The sequence below is a fragment of the Sus scrofa genome, chromosome 8, assembly GCF_000003025.6.
Source record: "Sus scrofa isolate TJ Tabasco breed Duroc chromosome 8, Sscrofa11.1, whole genome shotgun sequence".
Lineage (NCBI taxonomy): Eukaryota > Metazoa > Chordata > Mammalia > Artiodactyla > Suidae > Sus > Sus scrofa.
This window is the reverse complement of record NC_010450.4, coordinates 137,464,576-137,489,751: the sequence shown is the minus strand read 5'-3', so window position 1 is coordinate 137,489,751 and position 25,176 is coordinate 137,464,576. Positions and strand designations below refer to the sequence as shown.

The 25,176-nt window shown below is 44.9% G+C and overlaps 1 protein-coding gene across 2 annotated transcripts in view; it reads left to right on the top strand.

The window, feature by feature from the left end:
* C8H4orf22 (chromosome 8 C4orf22 homolog) overlaps window positions 1–25,176 on the top strand; it is a 528,133-nt gene that overhangs the window by 2,267 nt on the left and 500,690 nt on the right. For both annotated transcript variants that reach the window (XM_021101895.1, XM_021101894.1), the window contains exon 2: window positions 17,653–17,783. In XM_021101895.1, the coding sequence (XP_020957554.1) occupies window positions 17,653–17,783 (131 nt within the window). The remainder of the gene's footprint in view (window positions 1–17,652; window positions 17,784–25,176) is intronic.

Here is a 25,176-nt window from a genome sequence, read left to right as displayed (position 1 = left end):
GAGGATTCTAATTCTGTATCATTGTGTTTTAAATCGATTTGAAACTTGAGTTTCTCATCTGCAAAATGAAGGGGCTAGCGTAGAGGACATTCAAGACTCTTACTGTAAAATTTTATGAGTCGTCTGTGCAGCCGTGTGTCCAGCATGCACGTGTGTATTCATCCAACTAATTAATGAGTCTGCCATAGTCGATTTTACCTTCATGGCTAGGGATGGAGGAAGAAGCAGTTCTAGACTTCAAGTCTTCTCTCCTTAGCGTGGTGCTTAGAGGCCAGTCTAAGCGCTTCTTCCTCAGCAGACGGGTCACAAGAACTTAGGGTCATCGTGGTTGGTTTTCCTTGTGGGGAATCTTCCACTGCCAAAAGGTTTGGGTTAATTGAAAAAAATTAATCCCAATGACTCATACACCAAATGGCCACATTGTCTTCGCTGGATTCATTCTCCACCGTACTTTTGGCTGTGCCCTTGGAGGCGGTCCTCTCTGGTCATGAACAGGCCCTTTTGGTTTGGTGTTTGTTTCTGCCTCGGCGCTTGGAGGGATGGAGGAGAGTTAGAGAACTTATTCCTTGTCGTTGTCATTGTGCTCCTGGCTGGGGTTTGGAAGTGGCTGAATTTCTTTCTTTTTTTCTTTTCTTTTTTTTTTCTTTTGCATTTCAGGGCACCCGAGGCATCTGGAGTTTCCCAGGGGTTGAATCGGAGCTGCAGCCTCGGCCTGCGCCGCAGCCACAGCAGCACGGGATCTGAGCCTTGGCTGCGACCCTCACCGCAGCGCAAGGCAACGCCCGACCCTTAACCCCCTGAGCGAGGCCAGGCATCGAATCTTCCACCTCGTGTTCCCAGCCGGATTCGTTTCCACTGCGCCGCGACGGGAACTGCTTTCGGTTCGTGGCTTCATGGCTCAGGGCGGCCAGCTTGCCTTGCCGGCAGCGACAGGCTCTCTCCCGCTGCCCACGCATCCCCTTCTAGGAGCCGCGTCCTCTCCTGCCTCCTTTTCCGTCTCCTCTTCGGTTCGCGACTGCTCACGGTGCTGGCCCCAGGATGCTCCACTCCCCCACGTCGGGGCCCCTTGATCCTGCCCAGAGCTTGGTGAATCGCGCTTTCATTCTTCTTCATCCTCTCTGGAGTTTGCCCGCCACGACCCTGACTCTGGGTTGTCACATAACATTTCAGACCCCTGTCCCTCATGCGTCTCTGCGCTCGTCCGTCTAGTCACTGAAGCTGCGGCGGTTGATAGGACCTTAATTGCTAGGATTTAAGTAAAAGTCAGTTCTTGGAGGTATGAGGGGTGTGTGACTCTAACAGCCACGTGCTTTTTATGTGATGCTTGACTAGGGAAGGAGGGAAGGAGGCGAAGAAAATGGAGACTGGCATCAGCAAAGGGAGGCGGTGGTACAGGAGAGTAGAAGGCGCCTCCTCTGTGTCCTCGGGGCTCTGGTCGTTTCAGTGGGACCCAGAAACATGAACTTGATAGCAGCTTTAACAGTCGGGTTTCCCTCTGACGGCCCGAGCCACACTGTTTGTTCTGGGAGTTAGAGTCATCCAACTTAATTTAACTAGTCCTCTAAATCAATACACAAATACTTTAAAAAGTTTTGGCAAAATTTTGGCATTGTAATTTTCCAGATTCTTTTCTGATGCTTCTTCTTTGTTCAATCAATGCTGTTCCCTCATTTCAGTGGCCGCCTGTGACCACTGGAGAAATGAGTCCTATTGAATTGCTTTTCTCAGGTAAGAAGTCAAAGGGTGTTTCAGAATTATTTTAAAATTTCCCCGATTTTTTAATGGAGCCCAATCATGGCTAAATTATTTACAGAGATTAGCAACGCGGAAGTTTTTTTTGGAGATCATCTTGCCATTATTTAGAAAATAGAAATAAATCATACACATTACACCTTTTTGATATAATCTTAAAAATTTGGCAGCCTTAATTAAGGGAGGTTCTATGAAAAATCCACTAACATAAGTTGTCAAGATTATACAATAAGCCAGTTAACCACCAACCTTTTTTTCCCATTATTTGTTGCGGGTACAGAATAAATTCTGTTTCCTATGAAATAGCTTTATTCATATGTTTCAGAATCGGCTGTAATATTTTCTCTTTATTCAGTAGTAAATTATCTGCTCTCTGCTTGAGAGGAGTCTTGTATTTTTGTCTTTAGGCTCACAGAGGTTTTTGCCTTTAGGTTCACAGAGGTACTTTTCCCTAAGTAAAAATATCTAGTTTGCTCATGGATGTCAATTCTGATGCCTGGGGAGTGGAACTGAACTAGGAAAGCCTCATCCACTGTATTTCCGAATCTTTATCATAATGATAAGATCAAAGTACCGGGAGCCTGATGCCATCCTCAGTTTCTCAGCTGTATCTCCACCAAGCCCCTACAGTCTATATTCTGGGTATTTGAAGTATGTTCCTTTCAAGTTTTGTTTATACTGACTAAGAATTTTAGGATTTGCTCTCTTGGCAGCTGACAGATACGTCACACAGCGGGGGGTAGAGTCCTGGTGGCCGTCAGGTCTCCACTGCGTGTGTCTGTGTACCTGTGTACCGGGAGTTTGGAACCTTTGACCACCTCATCTGTTTCCCCTCCTCTCCCTGCCTGTAACTACATCGCTGATCTCTGCGAGTTTTTTTGTTTTTAGATTCCACGTACGAGGGTGATGCAGTATTTTTCCTTCTCAGTCTGACTTGTTTCACTTAACATAATGCCCTCAAGGTCCATCCATGTTGTTGCAAACGGCAGAATTTTCTTCTTTTTTGTAGCTGAGTAGTATTCCGTCGTGTGTGTGTGTGTGTGTGTGTGTGTGTGTGTGTGTGTGTGTGTGTGTGTGTATTCAGTCATCTGTTGTTGGACACTAGGTTGTTTATTTCCATACTTGGCGATAGTAAATGATGCAGTGAACGTGCGAGTGCACATATCTTCACATAGTGTTTTGTTTCCTATGGAAATATTCCCTTGATTGTGTGGTAGTTGTTTTTCGTATTTTGAGGAAACGGTTTCTGCAGTGGCAGCGCCAATCTGCATTCGCATCTGGAGTGTACAAGGGTTCCTTCTCTCTGCATCCTTACTAGCGTTTGTTATCTCTTGTCTTTTTTTATTTTTTTGTTGGCTGCATCTGAAGCGAATGGAAGTTCCTGGGCCAGGAATCGAATCCAAACCACAGCTGCTACTTACAGCACAGCTGAAGCAACACTGGATCCTTAACCTGCTAGGCCACAGTGGGAACTCTATCTTTGTTTTTTTGATGATGGCCATTCTATCAGGCTGTGATAATATCTCATTGTGGTTTTGATTTGCCTTTCCCTAATAATTAGTGATGTTGAGCATCTTTACTTGTTGCCGAGACCAGCTCAGCAGGATGGGGCTGAAGAACGGGTGCTGTGAAACTTAAGGAAAAAAGTTAACATAAAACAAGACACAGAGGCATTTATCTTAAGTAAAGGTGGGAACCGGGGGACTCGAGGTCTCAGGGACCAAGAGCCCCGCCTCTAGAAACCCCACTGCTTTTCTGGTGCTCTTGAGGATGAGGCCAAGTGAGGAGGGGCTCTGGGTGGAGGATCTAGGGTGTTTTTTTTATTATGTCATAAGTTCTTTTATTATTTTAAAAGTCACTTAGCTGGTAGATGGTTAAGCTTTTACTCGGACCTTTAGGCACTTAACAGTCATTAGCATTTGAATTAGCTATGCAGAGCCTTCCAGAGAATCCTCCCTGTGCTTCCGCAGAGGGCTTGCCTGATTGCAGCAACCCGCTGTGCCTAGGTCTGCACCTTGGTTCTCTTTGCTGCTGCATACTCTGCTAAGGACCGCTCATGAACCCCTTGGGGCCATGAGGTTCCTCTTTCTCTTATTCCTTAGAGGACATATCGTGCTTGTGCAAACGGCGTGCCAATCTGCACAGGTCCCGCGTGCCCAGACCAAGGCATCAGGTCCTCATTCAGCTGACCCTATGAGTAGCTTATGCCTTTAGGTCTTTGTGCTTAAGCTTAAGTCACTTAGCAGCACTGTGACTGTTGTTCAAGCAGGAAGATGGGGTAGAGTAAAGCAGGACAAGACGGAGTTTTCAGCAAAGAGGCTGAGAAAATACGGCAGAAACATGTCTCGCGACACTATGTACCTGTTGGCCACTTGAATATTTTCTTGGAACATATGTCTATTCAGATTCTTTGCCCATTTTTATTTTTTATTTTTGGCTCTTTAGAGCTGTACCCATGGCATATGGAGGTTCCCAGGCTAGGGGTCAAATCGGAGCTGTAGCTGCTGGCCTGCACCACAGCCACCGCAGATCGAAGCTGCATCTGTGACCTACACCACAGCTCAGGGCAACGTTGGATCTTTCCCCCACTGGGCAAGTCCAGGGATCAAACCTGAGTCCTCCTGGATACTAGTCGGATTCGTTACTCCTGAGCCACAGCAGGATGTCCCCTTTGCCCATTGTTAAGTTGGATTATTTGTTTTTCTGCTTGAGCTGTATGAGGTTTTTTTAAAACAATATTTTGGATATTAATCCCTTACCAGATATACGATTTCCATGTCCTAGGTGGCCTTTTTATTTTACTGATTATTTCTTTTGCTGTGCAGAAGCTTTCGAGTTTGATATAGTCCCATTTGTTTATTTTTGGTTGTTGAAGCCGTAGGAGCCAAATCCAAAAAATCATTGCCTAGACCCACCAATGAGCTTTCTTCCTTTCTTCTTCTATGAGTTTTATGGTTTCAGGCCTTACCGTTAAGTCTTTAATCCATTTCTGGTTAATTTTTGTGAGTGGTGTAAGATTCAGATCTAGTTTCATTATTTTATGTGTGACTGTCAAACTTCCTCGCCCTTAGGGACTCATTGAAGAGAGTATTTTCTTGTTTCCCTCGTCAAATACTGGTTTACCAATATGCAGACATGCCTGGGTCTATTTCTGGGCTCTTGATTCTGTTCCATTGGTCTGTGTGTTTGTTTTAAGCCAGAATTATATTGTTTTGATTACTATAGTTTCATAATATAGCTTTGCAATCAGGAAATGTGATACTTCCAGTTTGTGGTTTTTTTCAGGATTGTTTTGACTGTTTGGGTTCCATATACATTTTAACTTGAATATTTTTTTCCCTACTTCTATGGAAAATATCATTGAAATCTTGGTGGGAATTGTATTGCTTCTTTTTTTTTTTTTTTTTGGTCTTTTGTCTTTTGTCTTTTTAGGGCCGTACCTGCAGCAAATGGTGGTTCCCAGGCTAGGGGTCTAATCGGAGCTGCAGCTGCCAGCCAACAGCACAGCCACAGCAATGCCAGATCCGAGCCATGTCTGTGACCTACACCACAGCTCACGGCAACGCCAGATCCTTAACCCACTGAGCGAGGCCAGGGATCGAACCTGCCACCTCATGGTTCCTAGTCGGATTCATTTCCGCTGCACCAAGATGGGAACTCCTCTATTGAATTTTTTGATGGCGTCTTGTGGAATGAATATTTGGTCACAGACACGGGGCTCCGCATAACAGTAGGTCAGACGAAGAACCTGTTTTACAGCAGAGTTGCTGTGGAAATGAGGACCTGACCGTGTGGTTCACCTCTCATAATATGTCCTAAAACATTCAGAGCTGCCATGCGCTAGATCATCGGAGTGGGTTGCTGAAAGCACACACGGGGTGCCAGCTGGGAGATGACTACTGAAGAGAATGGCTGCCATCCACCATGGTACCTTGCATAGCTAGACTCAGACGTCTTGGCAGTGAGCTTTGTTCCCTTGTTCTGGAAACTAAGAGGTTAAAGCATCTTACCCAGTGATCAACGTGGGGAATTTGTACTTTCTTTCCTCATGGTAGGCTCTGCAGGGTTAATTGTCCCTCTAGTAAACGGGGGACCATGCTCTCAGGTGACTGGGTGAGAGTCAATTGAACTATAGCTGTTGCCTGGAATCTTCGGGATCTTTGTCTAGGAATCAGGAGGCAAGAAGAGAATCACCACGTTGGCCAGAAAAATTGAGCCTTATTGTCAGGGAAAGTTAGGACTTACAAAATCACTCATGAAGGAGGGCCTTTGACGTTCTAGCGATTCACTGGATGCCTCTTGATACTCCCTTTCTCAGTTGTGGTGGTAACTGTGCAAGGGCAGCAACCGAGGCTTGAAAAGGGCCCTGGTGACCAGGGGCTCAGACCCTCAGGAGGGAGGGTGGGGCTCGTGCCACTAGACACGCTGCTAAGACCAGCACGCACCTCCCTCCCGCCCTCCCCTCCTTCTTTCCCTCCCTTTTTTCCTCCGTCTTTCTCTTCCTTCCCGTATATCATTTGTCTATCCATTTTCTTTTTGTAAATGTGAAAAAGAATAAATCTAAAACCAGGAAACAAGAAGGGATGCTACTCTAGGGACCAGAAATTGTGCATATTTCTTGTAAGTTGGAGAGCAGATAGTATCAGATTGACAGGGTAGACAAAACCATAGCCCCAAATGAGTAAAGAAGAACAGTACTGGGGAAGTAAAGCAGATTTAGAGAAAAGTCAGAGGCACGGTTGTACAGAGAGCATGAGGGAACCTATAATTGATTAAAGATGTTCATTCTACTTGGCTAGGCCAGAGATAGACCTTGTCCCCGCATATATACTGGCAGGGTTTCACTCAAGGGTAAATGAGAGAACAGCTTTCTGAGAAAGTGAAATACGAATCTAGAAAGCAGTCTTGGAGAGTGTTAGGGGTTGAGAGATAATCAGAACTCGGATGAAGCATGCTGAAGCGTGAAGTAGCTAAGCAGTGCCCAAGTCCAGGATAGACGTTGAAGAGGAGAAGAAAATCTGGAGAGGCTTAGGTCATTTTCGCTTTGGCAGTTCCGCTGGTGAGGATGGCGTGTATCCTAACCTTCCTTTCCTCTTCGCGCCCACGTATCGTCAAGGGCAGTCTGTGCATATTGTCCTACTCTGCTCTTTTACGCGTAACTTCCTCTGGTCACCTGTTCAGAGGAGAGACCAGTTAGGGAACCAGATTTGTTCAACTATGGAGGGAATCTTTGCTAAGGACTTTACTAATTAACCCAGTTCTCTGTTCATAAAAATGTATCCCCAGATGTTTGAGAGAATACAACAGCATGAAAGAGAGGGCCAGAGAATGAGTAAGGACGGAAGTAATATCAGACAAAAGGAGACATTCAGAACTCAGAGATGACGTTAAATAAACCCCAACTTTCTACCTTAGAGGCATTTTGATAAGTGTTATTTTTCTTACAGAATTAACTATTAGCAGAATGATATAGACTGGTGTGAAAAGGGAGCAATCAGAGAGCAAGAAAGAATTCTTGGAAATTAAAAACTTAATTGATGACATTTTAAAAAGGGTTAACTAATAGAAATCACTTTTAAAGGACAAATTAATGATCTGGAAGTTAAAGTTGATGTAATTACCCAGAATGTTTTGAAACAAAACAAAAGAAAACAAAACAACGATGGGGAAAATAAGAATGACATGAAAGAAACTAGAAAGAATAATTTCAGGAGGCTCAATATCTCTCTAAGAGACGTTCCAGAAAGAAATTATATAGAAAATTAAGCAGATAAAATAATCAAATAATAAAATTTTCTATGTTGGAGATAAGTGTAAAATTGTAAGTGCCTGTCTGACAATCAGCTGCTTAGCAGGATGAGTGAAAAAGATCCATACCTTGGCAAATAGTGGTAGGATTTCAGAACTCTGAAAGTAAAATGAAAGCTGAAAAATAATTCAAATCGGGTGACATCAAAATTAAAAACTTTTGTGGAAGACACCGTCAAGAGTCAAAAGGCAACCCACACCATGGGAGGAAATATTTGCAAATTATATGTCTGATAGGGGTTAATATCCAGATTATATAAGAATTCCAACAACTGAACACCACAAAAGCAAACAATCCGATTAAAAACTGAGTAAAGAACTTGAATAGACATTTCTCCAAAGAACACGCACTGATGAGCAACGAGCACACAAAAAGATGTTTAACGCCACTAATCGGTAGGTAAATGTAAATCAAAACCACAGTGACATACCGCTTCACCTCCGTTAGGATCGCCGTTATTAACAAACAGAAAATAGTGAGTGTTGGTGCAGACGTGGCGTGACTGGCACGCTGAGACTGCTGGTGGGGATGCAAAATTGGGCAGCCATTGTGGACCCAGTAAGGCAGCTCCTCAAAAAGTTAAAAAGAAAATTACTTGATGTTCTGGAAATGCCATTTCTGGGTGCTGCATAGCCAACAGGGTTGAAAGTGGGAATGTGAACAGGTATTTATACACCCACGTTGACAGCATCATTATTCACAGTAACCGAAAGGTGGAAATGACCCAGGTGTCTGTTGATGGATGGAGGCGTAACAAAATGCGATATGAATCTGCAGTGGACTGTTTGTTACTCACCCTTTAAAATGCAGGAAATTCTGCAACTTGCTGCAGTGTGGAAGTCTTGAGGACAGTATACTAAGCAGAATAAGCTATAGCTACCAAAAGACAAAGACTGCACAATTCCGCTCATATGAGGTGCCTAGGGTAGTTGAGTTCAAGTGGAATGGTCCCTACCAGGGTCTTGGGGGAAGGGCAATTGGGGAATTATTGTTTAATTGGCACATAGGTTTGGGTTTGTACGATAAAAAGGGTTGTAATGACAGATGTAGTGATGATAACATCACAGTAACGTGAATGTACTTAATACCACTGTACTGTGTACTTCAAATGGACAGTTCCATGCACTGTATATGTTACCACAATTTAAAAGATAATTCAGCGTCCACAAATAGCCTATAAACGAGAATCAGCTTGATCTTAGACTTTGCATTTGTGCCATGATTCCTAATGAAAAGGGAGTAATATCTTTCAACTTCTTAGAAAATTCTAGAATTTTGTCCCTGGCTGTATTGGATATTCTCTGTTTGCCCTTGAGATTCTGTCCGACCTCGAGTTCTAGCCTCCCCCACCCTGCCCTGTGCTCCGTGCCCCACAAGGTTGTCTTATTGGGGCACTGCTTCAACTGGGGGCTCCCTTTCCCTTTGGCCAGGTGGGTTCAGCCAGGAAGAGGCACCAGCAAGAAATCGAAGCCAAGAGCTTGTGCATTTGTTTCCGCCTCCTTCCTCGTGTGCTGCAGGTTGGCGGTGGATGTTTTCCTCCACCGAGCCCGGCCCGGGTTGGAGAGCGCTGCCCTGCAGCCTCACCCCGTGTTCTTTCATTGCTCCCTCACTCGACCGCAACTGGACTGGCTCACGGCTGTGAATAGCTTACTGCCAGGTTGCTGGCTACAGGGTACTTCACAGTCCCTCTTGGATGTTTCTTAACCTGGTCAAGACCTTTGTAAGTTAACCCTGCCATTCAGTTTCCTTTGGTTACCCTATTCGAATGCATCATCTGTTTCTTGCCTGTACTCTGATTGATAAACTAGATAAACTAATATTCAGTGGGATTGCCAAATAAAGACTTTTTGGGGAGGGTGTGGATCAGGGACTCACAAAACCACCTACAGATCTTTTCTGAATTTGTAACGTGAGCAAATGCTTCACATATTTTTGTATAGATTTTCTTTCTTCCCTCCTTCTTTCCTCCCTCCCTCCCTCCCTTCCTTTCTTTGCTTTTCAGGTCTGCATTTGCAGCATATGGGAATTCCAAGGCTAGGGGTCAAATAACACCTGTGGCTGCTGGCCTACACCACAGCCACAGCAGCTCAGGATCCGACTGCATCTGCAACCTACACCGCAGCTCATGGCAACGCCAGATCCTTAACCCACTGAGTGAGTCCAGGGATCGAACCAGCATCCTTATGGATACTAGTCAGTTTTGTAACCTGCTGAGCCCAAATGGGAACTCCCTAGATTTTCAAATTATTACTGTAAACTTGTATATAGTTTTCTTTTATTCGTTTTATGGCTCTTTCCTGATTTCTAAAATTGTTTGTATATGCTTTCTTTTCCACCATCAATCTTGCTACGTATTATCTATTTTATTGGTCTTTTTAAAGATTAACCTCTTGAAATCAATTATACTTCAATTAAAAAAAAAGAATAAGCCCTTAGCTTTCATTAGATAATTAAAGCAGATTGGATTTGTGTATTTTAATTTCTACTTTGTTCACGTTCCTGTTGTTTTTATTAATTCTTTCCTTCTGTATTATTTAAGTGTGTTTTGCTATTCTTTCTCTAGTTGAATGGTTAGCTGGTTATTTTCAAACTTTCTTGTATTTAGTAAATGCAATGATACAGTTTTTTCCTACGTACTTTATTAAGGTTTGAAATGAAATTTCCTTGCCATGAATGACAAAATATAACAAATAAATCAAAAGATAAACAACTGCCTGAGAGTAAATATTCGCAAAGTATATGTTCAACAAGGACTGGCGCAGGGAATAAAGCCCTATAAATTGATAATAGATAAAATCCAATATAAAAATGAGCAAATTTAATAAACAGGTAGTTTTCATACAGACACTAAAAATAGTCAATAATTATACAAAAAGTTGTATATATATGCATAATGTCACTTACAGAAAAAGTCTTTTAAAAATCATGAAACTTGAAGTTCCTGCTGTGGCTCAGTGGGTAAAGAATCTGAATGCAGCGGCTTGGATTGCTGCAGAGGCATGGGTTTGATCCCTGGCCTGGCACAGTGACTTAAAGGATTCGGTGTTGTTGCAGTCGTGGTGTAGGTCTCAGCTGTGGCTCGGATTTGGTCACTGGTCTGGGAACGTCCATATGCCGCAGGCGCAGCCATAAAAAGTAAATAAATAAGTACAAATCATGAAACAATACTAAATATTTTCCCCTTTCACTGTGGGGGTTAGTCTCATGTAACTAATCTGCTACCAAGTGACTGGCTAATCCCAAACCCTGGACTTCTCATGTTTTTTCCCCATGGCCTTTAGCACACTTTGAAGCAAGCAATGCCGTTCTATTTCTTATTGCCGCTGAATTGCCACAAGTGATTGGATATAGTTCCCTTGCTATGGAGCAGGACTTCATTGCTTATCCACTCCAGATGCAATGGTTGGCATCTACTAACCCCAGACTCCCCGCCCTGTCCATCCCACTCCCTCCCCTTCCCCTTGGCAACCACAAGTCTGTTCTCTATGTCCATGAGTTTGTTTCTGTTCGGTGGATAGGTTCATTTGTGCCATTTTGGGGATTCCTTTTAGAAGAGCTTTTGCTTCGTCCTCTAGGTTGTGGATCGCTGTTTTCATTTGTCTCTAGGAGTTTTTAATTTTCTCTTTGGTTTCGTCAGTTATTTCACCATGATTTTTGAAAGACGTTTTTGCTGGATGAGTGTTGCATGTTGACTTTTTACCTTTCAGCACTTTAGAGATGTCCTCCTATGTTCCCGTGGCTTGTGCTATTTCTTCTGAGTTCACTCGTTCCTGTCTGAGCTCATGCTTGCATGCCTATGGTAAATCACACTACTTAAAAGCAGTCTTCAGTTGTCTCGGGTCTATCATTTCTTAATATATTCCTGGATTCATTTTTAATTTCTTTTCATCCAACTCATAAGTAAAATTAGTCTTTAGCTTTCCATTTTGTGGTATCCTTTTCTGGATTGATGTCAAGCTACAGAAGTCCTACAATATGATTTAGGAATATGACATGCTTTTCTTTTTATTAAGTTTTAATTATACAAATCAGACATAAGTACATTCTCCTTGTGAAAAATGAAAATGTAGCTGATGTAGTGAATTTGTATTCTGTCCATGTAGCTAATCTGGAGCTTAGTTTCTATAATTTTGCTTCCTTAGATAGTTACAAGTTAGGTTGGGCCGTGAGAGACATTTGCAGTAGATGCGCAAGACAGAAGAGGAGCGGCCACAGTGTTGGAGCTCTTGCGGAATCTCCTCCATCACCTCCTCCAGCTCCCGGGTCAGGTTCATGCGGATGTATACTTCGGTAACTAAGGGTGTCAGCTCAGGTGGATGGCCTGAGGATGTATAATTCTGTAATTCTAAGGGTGTCAGCTTCTTCTGCAGGTCTCCTCACCATCAAAGTTGGACCTGTGGAGTAGCTGAGGGCCCAATCCAAGTTCCAGTTTGTGTGTGTGTGTGTATATATATATGTATATATATATTATATATATATATATATAATTTTGTGTGCGTATATATATATAATTTTGTGTATATATATAATTTTGTATATGTATATAATTTGGTGTATATATATATATATATATATATATATAAAACTGGGTCAGTTTGCTGTATAGCAGAAATTGACAGAACATTGTAAGTCAACTATAATAAAAATTTTTTAAAGGGAAATATATAACAAAACACGTTTTTCAGGAAGCAAGAAAAACCTCAAATAAAAAACCTAGCCTTACACCTAAAGGAGCTCAAAAGAGAAGAACAAGCAAAGAGAAAAATGTAAACATCAGAGCAAAAATAAATGAGATAGAGACCAAAAACAATACAAAAGATTGGAGTTCCTGTTGTGGCTCAGCGGGTTGTGAACCCAGACTAGTATCTATGAGGATGCAGGTTTGGTTCGATCCCTGGCCTTGCTCAGTGGCTTAGGAATCTGGTGTTGCCGTGAGCTGTGGTGTAGGTTGAAGACAGGGCTCAGATCCCACATTGCTGACTGTGGTTTAGGCTGGCTGGCAGATGCAGCTTCCATTTGATCCCTAGCCTGGGAACTCCCATATGCTGCATGTGTGACTCTAAAAAAAAAGAAAAGATCAATAAATTCAGAACTGTTTCTTTGAAAAGATAAACAAAATTGATAAACCGTTACCCAGTTTCATCAGAAAAAAGAGAGAGGGCCCAAACAAATTAAATCGGGAATGAAAAAGGAGAAGTTATAGTTAACACCACAGAAATACAAAGGATCTTAAAAGACTATTATAATATGCCAGTAAAATGGACAACTTAGAAGAAATGGACAAATCTCTAGAAATGCACAAACTCCCAGGAGTGAAGCAGGGAGAAATAGAAAACATGAACAGACCAATTACTAGTAATGAAATTGAATCAGTAACAAACAAACTCCCAACAAAAGCCCAGGACCAACTGGTTTCACAGGTGAATTCTACCAAGTATTTAGAGAGTAGTTGACACCTATCCTGAAATGCTTCAAAAAAATTGAAGAGGAAATAATGCTTATGAACTCATTGTACAAATCCAGCATCATCTCGATACCAAAACCAAAGATGTCACATAAAAAAGAAAGTTATAGGATAATATCCTCAAAAATCCTCAAAAAGATACCAGCAAGCCAAATTCAACACTACATGAAGAGGATCATACACCAAGATCAAGTGGGATTTATTCCAGAGATGCAGAGGTGGCTCAATATCCACAAATCAGTATAAGTGATGCCGCATATTAACACATTGATGAATGAAAATCATATGATCATTTCAATAGATTCGGTGAACGCATTTGACAAAATTCAATATTCATTTATGATAAAAACTCTCAACAAAGTGCGCATAAAGGAAACATACCTCAACATAATAAAGGCTGTACGTGATGAGCCCAGCTGACATCATAGTCAATAGTGAAAAACCGAAAGCATTTCCTCTGAGATCGGGAATAAGACAAGGATGCTCACTCTTGCCACTTTTGTTCAATGTAGCCTTGCAAAAAAAAAAAATCCTAGCCACAGCAATCAGACAAGAAAAAGAAAGAAAAGCATCCAAATTGGAAAGGGACTAAAACTGTCACTGTTTATAGAGGACATGATACTACACATAATAAGTCCTAAGGATGCCATCAGAAAACCTCTAGAACTCAGTGCATTTGAAGTTGCAGGATACAAAAATTAATAGCAAGAAAGCTGCTGCTTTTCTGAATGCTAACAATGAACTATCAGAAAGGGAAACCAAGAAAACAGTTCTGTTTGTAATTGTGTCAAAAAGAATATGACCAGGAATAAATCTAAGGAGGTAAAAGACTTGTACTCTGAAGAGCTTAAGACACAGATGGGAGAAAACGAAGAGGACAGAGACAGAAAGATACATGGTGCCCATGGGTTGAGGGCATGGAGAGAGGAGAGAAATGGCTGAGGGAGGGTAACGACTCAGACTGCAGCTGCACAGAGTCAGTGAGTCGTGGGTATGAAATACACAGCGTGGGGAATAGACTGTGCATTTCCGTAACCATGTAGTATCTTTGTATGGTGATGTGTTTGTTTTTTCTTTTCTCTTTTGTCTTTTTGTCTTTTTAGGCTGGCACCTATGGCATGTGGAGGTTCCCAGGCTAGGGGTCCAGTCGGAGCTGAAGCTGCTGGCCTACACCACAGCCACAGCAACACCAGATCCGAGCTGTGTCTGCGACCTACACCACAGCTCTTGCCCACGCCGGATCCTTATCCCACTGAGCAAGGCCAGGGATTGAACCTGTGTCCTCATGAATGCTAGTTGGGTTCGCTGACTGCTGAGCCACGACGGGGCCTCCTGGCGATGTATTTGTTCAGCAGATATCGTGGTGATCATTTTGCAGTGCATGGAAATGGCAAATCACTATGTTGTGTAATAGGAACTACCTTAGTGTGGAAAGTCAGTTCTCCTTCAAAAACAGACGGACAGACATGATCGTAGAAAAAGATCAGATTTGTGGTTACAGAGATGGGAGGGGTGGAGGGAGCGGGGGCTGAATGAAGGCAGCGAGCGGGTACAAACTTGGGATTACAAGAGAAGTAAGTACCAGGAATGTAATGTACAACCGACAAATAGAATCAGCGCTGCTTTTTGTTATGTCTGAAAGTTGTTGAGAGTAAGTCCTAGAAGATCTCGTCACAAGGAAAAAATACTTATTTTCCATTTCTTTAACTTTGTATCTATATGAGAGTTACGCAATAAACTTACTGTGGCAATTATCTCATGGTGTATGCAAATCAAATAATTAAGCTGTATACCTTAAACTTGTATAGTGCTATATGTCAGTTATGTCTCAATAAAACTGGAAAAAAATAGTTAAGATGAAATAAATTTTTTTTTCAGTCAACCAAACGCCAAGACAATTTGTTGTTATCAGACCTTGGGTACAAGCTTTGCTCAAGTTTTTTAGGTAGAAGGAAACTCACATCAATAGGAAATTTGGATCTATTTTTTGGAACGAAGATCACCAGAAGTGCTGAATATGTGAATTAATAAAAATATTTTATTTCCTAGTGTTTTGGTAGATAAATTCCTTAAAGATTACTTACTGATCATTTAAAGAAGAGAGATGGTTCGTGATTCCACCAGAACATGGTCAAGTTTAAGTGGGCGACCAGCTTCAGCTTTCTAGCTGTTTTCTCAGTAGATCTTGTTATTTGTTCCAGTGTACATTAATGTCCATAAGTGCAGAACTATTCAAAGGATGTCTTACCTGAGCCGCACAGGAATGCATAATTCACGCCATGTAAAACGTTAATATAGCAGCAGTGGGTTTTTTTTTTTTTTTTTTTTTTTTTTTTTTTTTTTTTTTTTTTTTTTTTTTTTTTTTTTTGCCACGCACTCAGCATGTGGGACTTCCAGGGCCAGGGGTTGAACTTGTCCTATAGCAGTGACAGTGGGACCCTTAACCCACTGAGCCACCAGGGAACTCTTATTACAGCAACTTTTGAATGGTCTTTGTTATATAAAATACTCTATTGATCACGAGGAACTTATATTCCATCAGAAGAGCCCCACAGTCTCACAGAGCTCAGCTGTGAGTTCTCCCCTAAGTTCACTTTGAATAATGTATTTAAGGAAATTTACACTCCAACCATCTCACTTGCGCAAGTCAAACCGAGATCCGCATCGCTTTTTCTGTTAAACGTTAACTCCACTAGGTGGCGGCATTGGCTCAGTTTTGTGGTTCCCACTAAAGCAGCCTGGGGTTGTGAGTGCGGTTTGCAGGGAACAAGTCCAAGGCCAGGAGCCCTCCCAGGGCCTGGTGCTTTGCACTGTATCAACTTGGCAAAGGTATCCAGATTGCTGCAGAGCTCACTGCTTGCTGTTAGTGTTTAGCAAAACAAAGTCGCCAAGTTTTCTAGGTTGATAGTGTCTACATTTTAAAATTTTGTTTGAATAGCTTGCACTTTAAAAGTAGCCATTATGGGGAAATCCAGTGGTGGCTCAGCAGTAATGAACCTGACTAGGATCCATGAGGTTTCGGGTTCGATCCCTGGCCTCGCTCAGTGGGTTAAGGATCTGGCGTTGCCGTGAGCTGTGGTGTGGGTCGCAGACGCGGCTCAGCTCTGGCGTGGCTGTGGCTGTGGGGTAGGCTGGCGGCTGCAGCTCCAATTTGACCTCTAGCCTGGGAGCTTCCATAAGCCATGGGTGTGGACCTAAAAGGGCAAAGAAAAGAGCCCCTATGGGTTGAGTAGCTTCTTAACCACCTCTTAGGTCTTCTCCTTTAATCCTGTGAGGTGGTTCTTGGTTCAGCAGAGGGTGGTCTGGGTCTGCAGCAGTAAAACATGTGCTGTTTTCACTCTGTTTCAGGCATTTCATGTTGAACGCGACAGTGTTTATGTTAACGTGCATATTTTATATGGTCCTTAAGCCTTTGTGTTAGCAACTTCAAGTACAGTGTCACCTCTTCAAGTTGCGGGAACTGCTGTTCTTTTTTGTTCTTTTTTGAGTATGCTATGGGCATGACAAAAATGAGTGAGACGGGAGTTCCCGTCGTGGCGCAGTGGTTAACGAATCCGACTAGGAACCATGAGGTTGCGGGTTCAATCCCTGCCTTTGCTCAGTGGGTTAATGATCCGGCGTTGCCGTGAGCTGTGGTGTAGGTTGCAGACGCGGCTCAGATCCCGAGTTGCTGTGGCTCTGGCGTAGGCCTGTGGCTACAGCTCCGATTCAACCCCTAGCCTGGGAACCTCCATATGCCGCGGGAGCGGCCCAAGAAACAGCAAAAAGACAAAAAAAAAAAAAAAAAAAAGAGTGAGACGGTTATCAAATGAACGAAAACATGAATGGTTTGAAGGGTTGTGGGGAAGTGATTTTGCAGCGAAGCTTTTTTTTTCTTTTTACCTGCGGCGTGTGGACGTTCTAGGGCCAGGGGTCAAACTGGAGCTGGAGCTGCAGCCCACGCCACAGCCACAGCAACACCGGATCCTTAACCCACTGAGTGAGGCCAAGGATTGAACCTGCATCCCCACAGAGACGTGGGTCCTTAACCTGCTGGGCCACAAAGGGAACTCCACTTGGAAGCTTTGTGGCCGTCTGCGTGGTTTTCTACTTCTCTGTCTCGTTAGTGTGAACGTTGTGTGGAAAGAATATCTTTCCTCCCACATTGGAAATTCATCTGCTCTTATTTTGCGTTTGAGGTTAATTGACTTCAAGGAAGTAAGGCTCTAAAATGTTGAACTTTCTGAAAACAGCCTAATTGTCTGTTGTGCAACTGGTTTTAAAAAGTCTTTCTTGTATAAATCCTATTGTCTCTAGTTTTATTGTCTTAAAGACACTTTATTAATTGTCTACAGCTGTTCTCATAAATTGATTAAAAGCACAACAGACTTTTGCCTTCCAATCCCTGAGAGGAAATTCGGTGACTGATGTTATTTTTCTTTTCATCTTACATGTCTGGGAAAGGGAGGACAAATCCGATGTTTACAAAAGTCTCGTTAGGAACTAGAAGCCTGCCTCCTCATATCTACTCGCTATTATCTCATTTTAAAATAACGCATCTTCATTCGAAACAATTGTTCCGTGTAGACTGGGTTCAAATACGGTGCCTTCCTGCATCCGCGTGTCTAACCACTGATTTTCTTTTTAGGACGAAGGCCTGGCCCGCCAGCTGGTGGAGCTAGGCTACCGGGGAACGGGCGAGGTGGTGAAAAGGGAGGACTTCGAAGCAAGGAAGGCAGCTATAGAGACTGCGAGACTGGCCGAGAGGACCCAGAAAAAGTAGGTGTCTGTATTCTGAAGTCGGATTGGATGTTGTCGCGTCTCTGGAGCAGTCCCGTTGGTGGGCAGTGTTGTGTAGCCGCGGTGGTCGGAGCGGGTGGAATTGGGCGGTTGTCGGCGTGAGTTCTGCCCATCAGGAGCCCAGGGCCTGTGCTGTCGCTGCGAGACAGCACCTTGCAGCTTCGAGCTGCTGATTGAAAAACAGACGGCGAACTCCGGTCAGGACGCACCCCTGGAGTCCTGTTCAGACACACCCCGGTGCTGTTGGCTGTACACGCTTAGATACTAAAAACACGAGCGACTTCTGCCTAAGAACTCTTTGTACCTTTGAGGCCGGTGAATCTTTGGCATCATTTACGTTCTCACGTCTTCATAAACACTGATTCTTTGAACTCGATTCGTGATCACTGGCTTTTGTTCATGTGACTCATAAGTGGTCCTATAAAGTGTGAATCCGATAGACTGTGTTAAACTTATAAGGAAAGAGATGCACATGTAAGGTGAACCATATCCAACTGATACGGCAGTTGGAAGAAGATTTAAAGTGATTTACGTTTTAAACATGAATGCCAAAGCTGTGCATGTTGGAGGGGACAATTACTGAGAGTTTGGTGTGTTAGTCTTAGATAGCGTTTTTAAAAATGCCCACTAATGATGAGTAGAAGTCGCCCATGTGTTTATTATGAAAATAGTATTCAGTAGTGGAATGAGAGTTGGTTCTGGGAATGTGCAATTTTAATGGATCGTTCTAGTAGCTCCTTTATTTCAAAACCACAGAATATTGGAATTTAATCTGCTGGCATTCGGTCGTATATTTGCGTCCCATTGCTGCCATGATACATCACTCACAAACTTAGCGGCTTAACACGACACAAGCGCACTCACTCTCAGTTCTGCGGGTCAGAAGCCCGAGTACAGTGGCTCAGGTGGGTTCTCTGCTCAGCATCTCATAAAGCTGAAATCCTCGTGTTGACTGGACCTGGTTCTTTTTGGAGGCTCTGAGGATGAGCCTGTGTCCACATTCCTTCAGGCCAAATTCAGGCACTTGTGAGTATTGGCCTGAGGTCTTGTTTCCTGTCCCCAGTCAGACTGGGGACTTGTCTTTGCTCCTGTAGGCTGCCCACCTTCCTTCTCTGGTTTTCTGCGCAGCTGCCCTGCAGCAGGAGTGGGTCCAGGTCCCTCCCAACCTTGAAATCCCTCTGACTGCTCCTTGTGCAGTGTCTGTCCTGGCTCCAGCCAGAGGAAGTTTCCTCTTTCTAAGGGCTCGTGTGATCACAGTGGGTCCATATAGATAATCCAGGGTCGTCTCCCTTTTCTAAGGTCTGTTACCTTTAATACATCTGCAAACCCCTGTTGTCAGGTAATACAACATGGGAACAGGTTCTAAGGCTTAAGGCATAGGCATCCCTGAAGGGACTGTTCTTCTTGCCGAAGGGAATTTATATACAACGTCGGTACTTTGTTCAACGCGGTTACACCCGATTTCTATTCATAGGAATTGAAGTGGCGCAGAGGACATGTGTACATGAGGTATGTTTTCTGCAAAACGGCAGGGAGTCTTCTCTTTCTGTGGGTATCAGTAAATGTTTGTCAGGAGCAGAAGGAGAGAGATTTTTGTGGGATGTATAAGGCATTAATGTATTTTCATAATTGATTAGAGATGCATCCTACTTTATATAAAGAGAACTTAGTCTTGTTTAAAGTGTAAGTTCTGTCCCTGTGCATGTCCATTTTGTGTTGGAGTCAAAATGAGTATTTACTCTCTGCAGAGTAATGGCCAGAGCTAGACACCATCAGACTTCGTAAGTGCCAGTCGTGGGAGACCTCATCCCCATCCAGAACTGCTGGCATTGGGAGCATTTTCATCTGCGCAGCTTCTCATCTGCCGTCTCATCTGCCATGCGTGCCATCTGCCTTGGGCCCCATACTTTTCCTCTCGCCTGTGGGGGAGTTGCTTTGTTCCCTTCCCTGCCAGCTCCTCAGAGTGTCACTGGCAGCAGGGCCAGTGGAGTGTGGACCCCAGATCTGTCCTGTGCCCGTATCTGCTTGAGGGTCGCTTTGAAAATATGCATGAGCATCTGCCTGCCTGCCAGTTGGTACCAACTCGGAAACACGGGATTCTCGGTCAGATTAGCTCACATCCTCCTCTCTGCTGTGTGGGCGAGCGGCCCCAAGGGGGTCACAGCCCACTTTGCCAGCAATCACGGAGCACCCGTTTCAAGGCGTGCCGGCACCTGAGAGTGGGGTCCTTCCTTAGAATTGTTTCATACATGGTTAAAGAGATTAGAAGGGGTGTTTTGATAAGTATTTGCCAGAAGAAGCCATCAGGTGAAAACAGTTCTTTTGGCCTCTAGTTTAGCCACTGGCTTCGCAAATACTCCCAGGCAACCGTGTTGCCTTAGGCGCTCTTCTGGGCGTGAGCATATGATAGCACCAAAGAGTTGGTCCCTGCCCTTGGGAAGTTTGAGGGCTCGATAGTAAGAGACAGCACGTTGCTGGTGGGACTATACAATGGAAAATACTTTGACAGTTCTTCAAATAGTTAAACGCAGAGTTACATATGACCCAGCAGTTCCACTCCTAGGCGTGTAACCCAGGGAAGTGAAGACGCAGGTGCACTTAAAACGTAGACACCAGTGCTCCTGGCAGCTTTATTCCTGGCCGCCACTGAGCGGAAACACCCAGCTGTCTGCCAGCGGGTGAATGGATAAAAACGTGACACGGAGATTCGGTGCAGTGTTCTCCGATCACGAAAAGGAGTAAAGTAGCCTGCAAACACTCCTAGCAGAAGAAGGTAGACAAAAAGACTGCAAACGGTATAGTCCCCTTTATACAAAATGTCCAGAATAGGTAAATCCCTAGAGGCACAGGTAGATTTGCGGTTGCCCGGGGCTGGAAGGAAGGATGCAGCAAGTGTGACGGCCACTGGCTGTGGGGTTCTTACCCGACGAGCATCCGTGAGGATGTGGGTTCGCGCTCCCTGACCTTGCTCCGCGGGGTACGGATCCCGCGTTGCCCTGAGCTGTGGTGTAGGTCCTAGACGTGGCTCGGATCTGGCGTGGCTGTGGCTGTGGCTGTGGTGGAGGCCGGTGGCTGCAGCTCCGATTAGACCCCTAGCCGGGAACCTCCGTGTGCTGCGGGTGCGGCCCTAGAAGCCAGGAGGCCAAAAAAAGGGCGGTTACAACAGGCGGTAGCAGATGCCGCAGTGGGGCTGTGGCCGCGTCCTGCAGTGGTGCGAAGTCACGATTTGAGGGGTTGAAGGGCAGGGGAAGCGCGTCCGGAGGCGCGGCTGCCGGGTGATCTTCGAAAGGGTGAGCGGGGGTCGGTCCGCGAACAAGGGTGTGGAGGTGGGCACGTCCCTTTGCCGCGGTTTCTTCCCGGCTCGTCCTTCTCTCGCCCTTTATCTTGATGTGCCCCGACTCCCTTGGCGAGACTCCCCGCCCGCCACAAGCTGGGCCAACTAGAGGCCTTTGCTCACTCTTACCCCCCTGGCGGCGGCGGGGGCTCTGCCTTCCCCCGCGGCTTCAAGCTCCGCTGCAAAGCCGGCTCGGCCTCGCTGTCACGCAGACGTCGGCTCTCGTCCCCCTTCCACTGAGATTCACGCCAGCTGGGTTTGGTGGCCGCAAGGCAGAGACTGCAAAGCTTGGACAGAAGGGATGAGATTGGCTGCGTGTCCTCAGGGAGCGCCCACCCTCAGTCCTGGAGAGTCTCATTTTCCAGGAGGAGTTCCGTCGATGCCCACGGTGGTGGAGAGAGAAACCCTGGCACAAAGGTGAAACGCTGGGCGCTTAGGGCCGGTTAATAATTCTAACTGATCCATCACTGGGGCTGAACCCTCTTCTGAAGGAGCTTTTAAGAGCATCTGCCTCCTTACTTGACTCGGCTTATTTTTTTTTTCTTTGTCTTTTTGCCTTTTCTAGGGCTGCTCCCACAGCATATGAAGGTTCCCAGGCCAGGGGTCTAATCGGAGCTGTAGCCGCCGGCCTACACCAGAGCCACAGCCACTTGGGATCCAAGCCGTGTCTGCGTCCTACACCACAGCTCACAGCAACAGCGGATCCTTAACCCATCAGCAAGGCCGGGGATTGAACCCACAACCTCATGGTTCCTGGTCGGATTCATTAACCACTGGGCCACGACGGGAACTCTGAGTCAGCCTATCTTTTGAAGAGATGAATTAGCTCTTCTTAAAACTGCTATTGACATAGTGACCTTATTTACTGAAACACAGCATCTGAGACATAGATGGAGTAAGCGGTACCCTTGGTGGAGCTGGTATTTGTGCTGCTTGGCTATTGCCGTCTCCTTGAGAGACTTTGTGATGAGCCGTTGAGAGTTTCTGTACCGGGAGCTGGACAGGAGCCTCAGATGCTGAAGATATAGGGATCCCTGGGGTCTTCTTTGCCGAAACCAAAAGATGATTTAGGAGGTTTTCTTATGTCCTTTTATCATCTGGTACATCTGGGACTAAATTTAAAAAGCTGGACGAGTCCCTTCCCTCCCTCTGTCTGTCTCCTCTTCCTCTCTCTCTCCCTCTCTCTTTTTTTTTTTTTTTGGTTTTTAGGGCTGCACCCTTGGCGTATGGAAGTTCCCGGGCCAGGGGTCAAACCAGAGCTACAGCTGCCGGCCTCCACTACAGCCACAGCAACGCCAGATCTGAGCCGTATCTGTGACCTACCCCACAGCTCAAGGCAGCGCCAGATCCTTAAGCCACTGCGCAGGGCCAGGGACGGGACCCACGTTCTCACAGATACTAGGCGGGTTGGTGTCTGCTGGGCCGCGGGAACTCCTCTGCCTTTGGCTCAGCAGCAGTCCTGTTTCTTTTGCTGTTCAGCAGCAGTCACTCTTCACCAGATGGTGTCCCTCCTTTCTGCCTCCCGGTCGCCGGGCACAGTGCTCACGTGGCAGCCGTGTTCAGAGGGGCGTCTCCCGAGCGGGCACATGTTGTCTTACGTTTCGTCTCACGTTGCTGCTGCTGGTGGTGGGAGTTCGTGAGATCCTAATGGAGGGGAATGGGCTGCCTCCTCAGCAGGGTCAGGAGGTCCAGGGGCTGGGGAGGTCGGAATCTTCGAGAGCATCTGCTCACGTGTCTCCATCCTGTGGGCCAGGATCCAGGGTTTCCTCACCAGGGCTCTGGTTTCGGGGGAGCCGACCCACGCCTGTTGGCCGTCCACCTGCCTCTGGACTTCAGCCGCTGCGCCTGCCCGGTCTGTGCTCCATCTTCATCTTCTGCCCTCCCGCTGCACGGGACGAGCACTGCTCTGGCTCTCGTGCTTTGTGGCAGTTATTGGCTCATCGCTCTTAGCTTTGCATTATTAATCCATAGGGCAGCGATGCAATTGAACAATAATTACCTGATTCCCTTGTTCTTGCGTTTATCATTCCCCGTACACTCCCAAAGCCCGAATCATCCCCTTGGCTAGGGCGTGCCACTCTGACTGCTAGCACCCCAGCTTATCGCACGAGAACATTTCACCAACTGGACGCCCACCTTGTGGGTTGTCTGCGTACCACCTGCCTCCACGGTCTTGAACCTCATTACCAGAGGGCTTCCGCTGAGACCCCAGTTCCTAAACTCCATCTCAGCACCTGTTTCTCAAGCTACTCCAGGTACAGTCTGTCACAGACTAACCTTTCTGGGAAGCAGGCACAGAGGTGACTTAAGAATTCAAAAGGTTACACATAAAGGAAAAGGGTGGAAGCAAGACTGGGTAGGCGGAGCTGTCAGACCTTCGTGCCCTCTTGGCAAAGTCTCTGCCGGGCCGGTGAAGATCACAAAGCAACCACCACCTGTTGGAAGGGTCCTATATTTGGTGGAAATAGTAGGTCTTTGAACCATTGTCTTGCTCAGTGATTTGTGGGGGACACCCCAAGGAGAACATGACATCTGCTCGGCTGCTGGGGCTGAGCAAGGCAGTTAACTAGAAGCTGCCTGCTGACCATATGCCTTGAAGCCAGGCAGCAAGTCCTTTTTTGTTATACTTTTATAATTCGTTTTTGAAAGTAAAATTTATTGATGTTTTACAAGTGTTTAATTTGATGAGTTACGACAAACGTACCCGGTAGTGTGACCCCCACCACGATCAGGATAAGCACACTTCTATTACCACCCACAGTTCCCCACGCCTCTTTGTATTTAGGCTTTTCTCTCAGCCCCGACAACCACGCCCCTGATTTCTGTACATAGAGTTTTACCTTTTCCAAAATGGCATTTAGATGGATGGTAAAGTATGCAGCCATTTTTTTCTTCATAAATTATGAGGCCTTTGAGACCATATGGTTGCATGCAAGCTTGTCCTTGTTTATTGCTGAGTAATATTCCATTTTACAGATGAGTGGACAGCAATTTGTGTATCTATGCTTTCTCCAGTTGATGATGGTTGTTTTGAGTTTTAGGCCTCTCTGATAAACTTGCTATAAATATTCGCAAATAGGCCTTTGTAAAGACGTATATTTCCATTTATCTTAGGTAAATACCCAAGATAGGATCGCTGATTCACATGGTAGGCATATGTTTATTAGAAAATTTCAGGAGTTCCCGTCGTGGCACAGTGGTTAACGAATCCGACTGGGAACCATGAGGTTGAGGGTTCGATCCCTGGCCTCGCTCAGTGGGTTAACGATCCGGCGTTGCCGTGAGCTGTGGTGTAGGTTGCAGACGCGGCTCGGATCCCGAGTTGCTGTGGCTCTGGTGTAGGCTGGCGGCTGTGGCTCCGATTGGACCCCTGGCCTGGGAACCTCCATATGCCGCAGGAGCGGCCCTAGAAAAGGCAAAAAGACGGAAAAAAAAAAAAGAAAGAAAATTTCAAATGATTTTCCAAAGTGTCTAAATCATTTTACCTTCTCACTAGCAATGTATGAGAGTTCCAGTTGTAGTTCCTTGACACACAGGAACACAGCGTATTTTCAGTTTTAAAAGTTTCAGCCAGGATAGCAGGTGTAGTGGTTGGTATCTCAGTCTGGTTTAAGGTGTAAGTTCTTTACTATTTAAGGGTGCTGAGCATCTTTTCATGTGCTCATTTGTCATCCATAAGTCTTCCTTGGTGAAGTATCTTTTTATTATTGATTATAAGTGTTCTTTATATATTCTGGTTACAAGTTCTTCGCCAGATATACATTTTATAATTATTTTCTCCCTCTCTGTGCATCAACATTTTTTTCTTAATGATGGCTTTCAAATAGTATTAAGATTTTAATTATAATGAAGTTCAACTATCAATTTTTCTTTATGGGTCAGGATTTCTGGTGTAATATTTAATTATTGCAAGGTCACAAACATTTGTCCTTAATTTTTCTTCTAGAACTTTTAGAGTTTTAGGTTTAATATTTAGGTATATAATTTATTTTGAGTTTTTTAAATATATTTTGCATGGTAAGGTTCAAGGATTTTGTT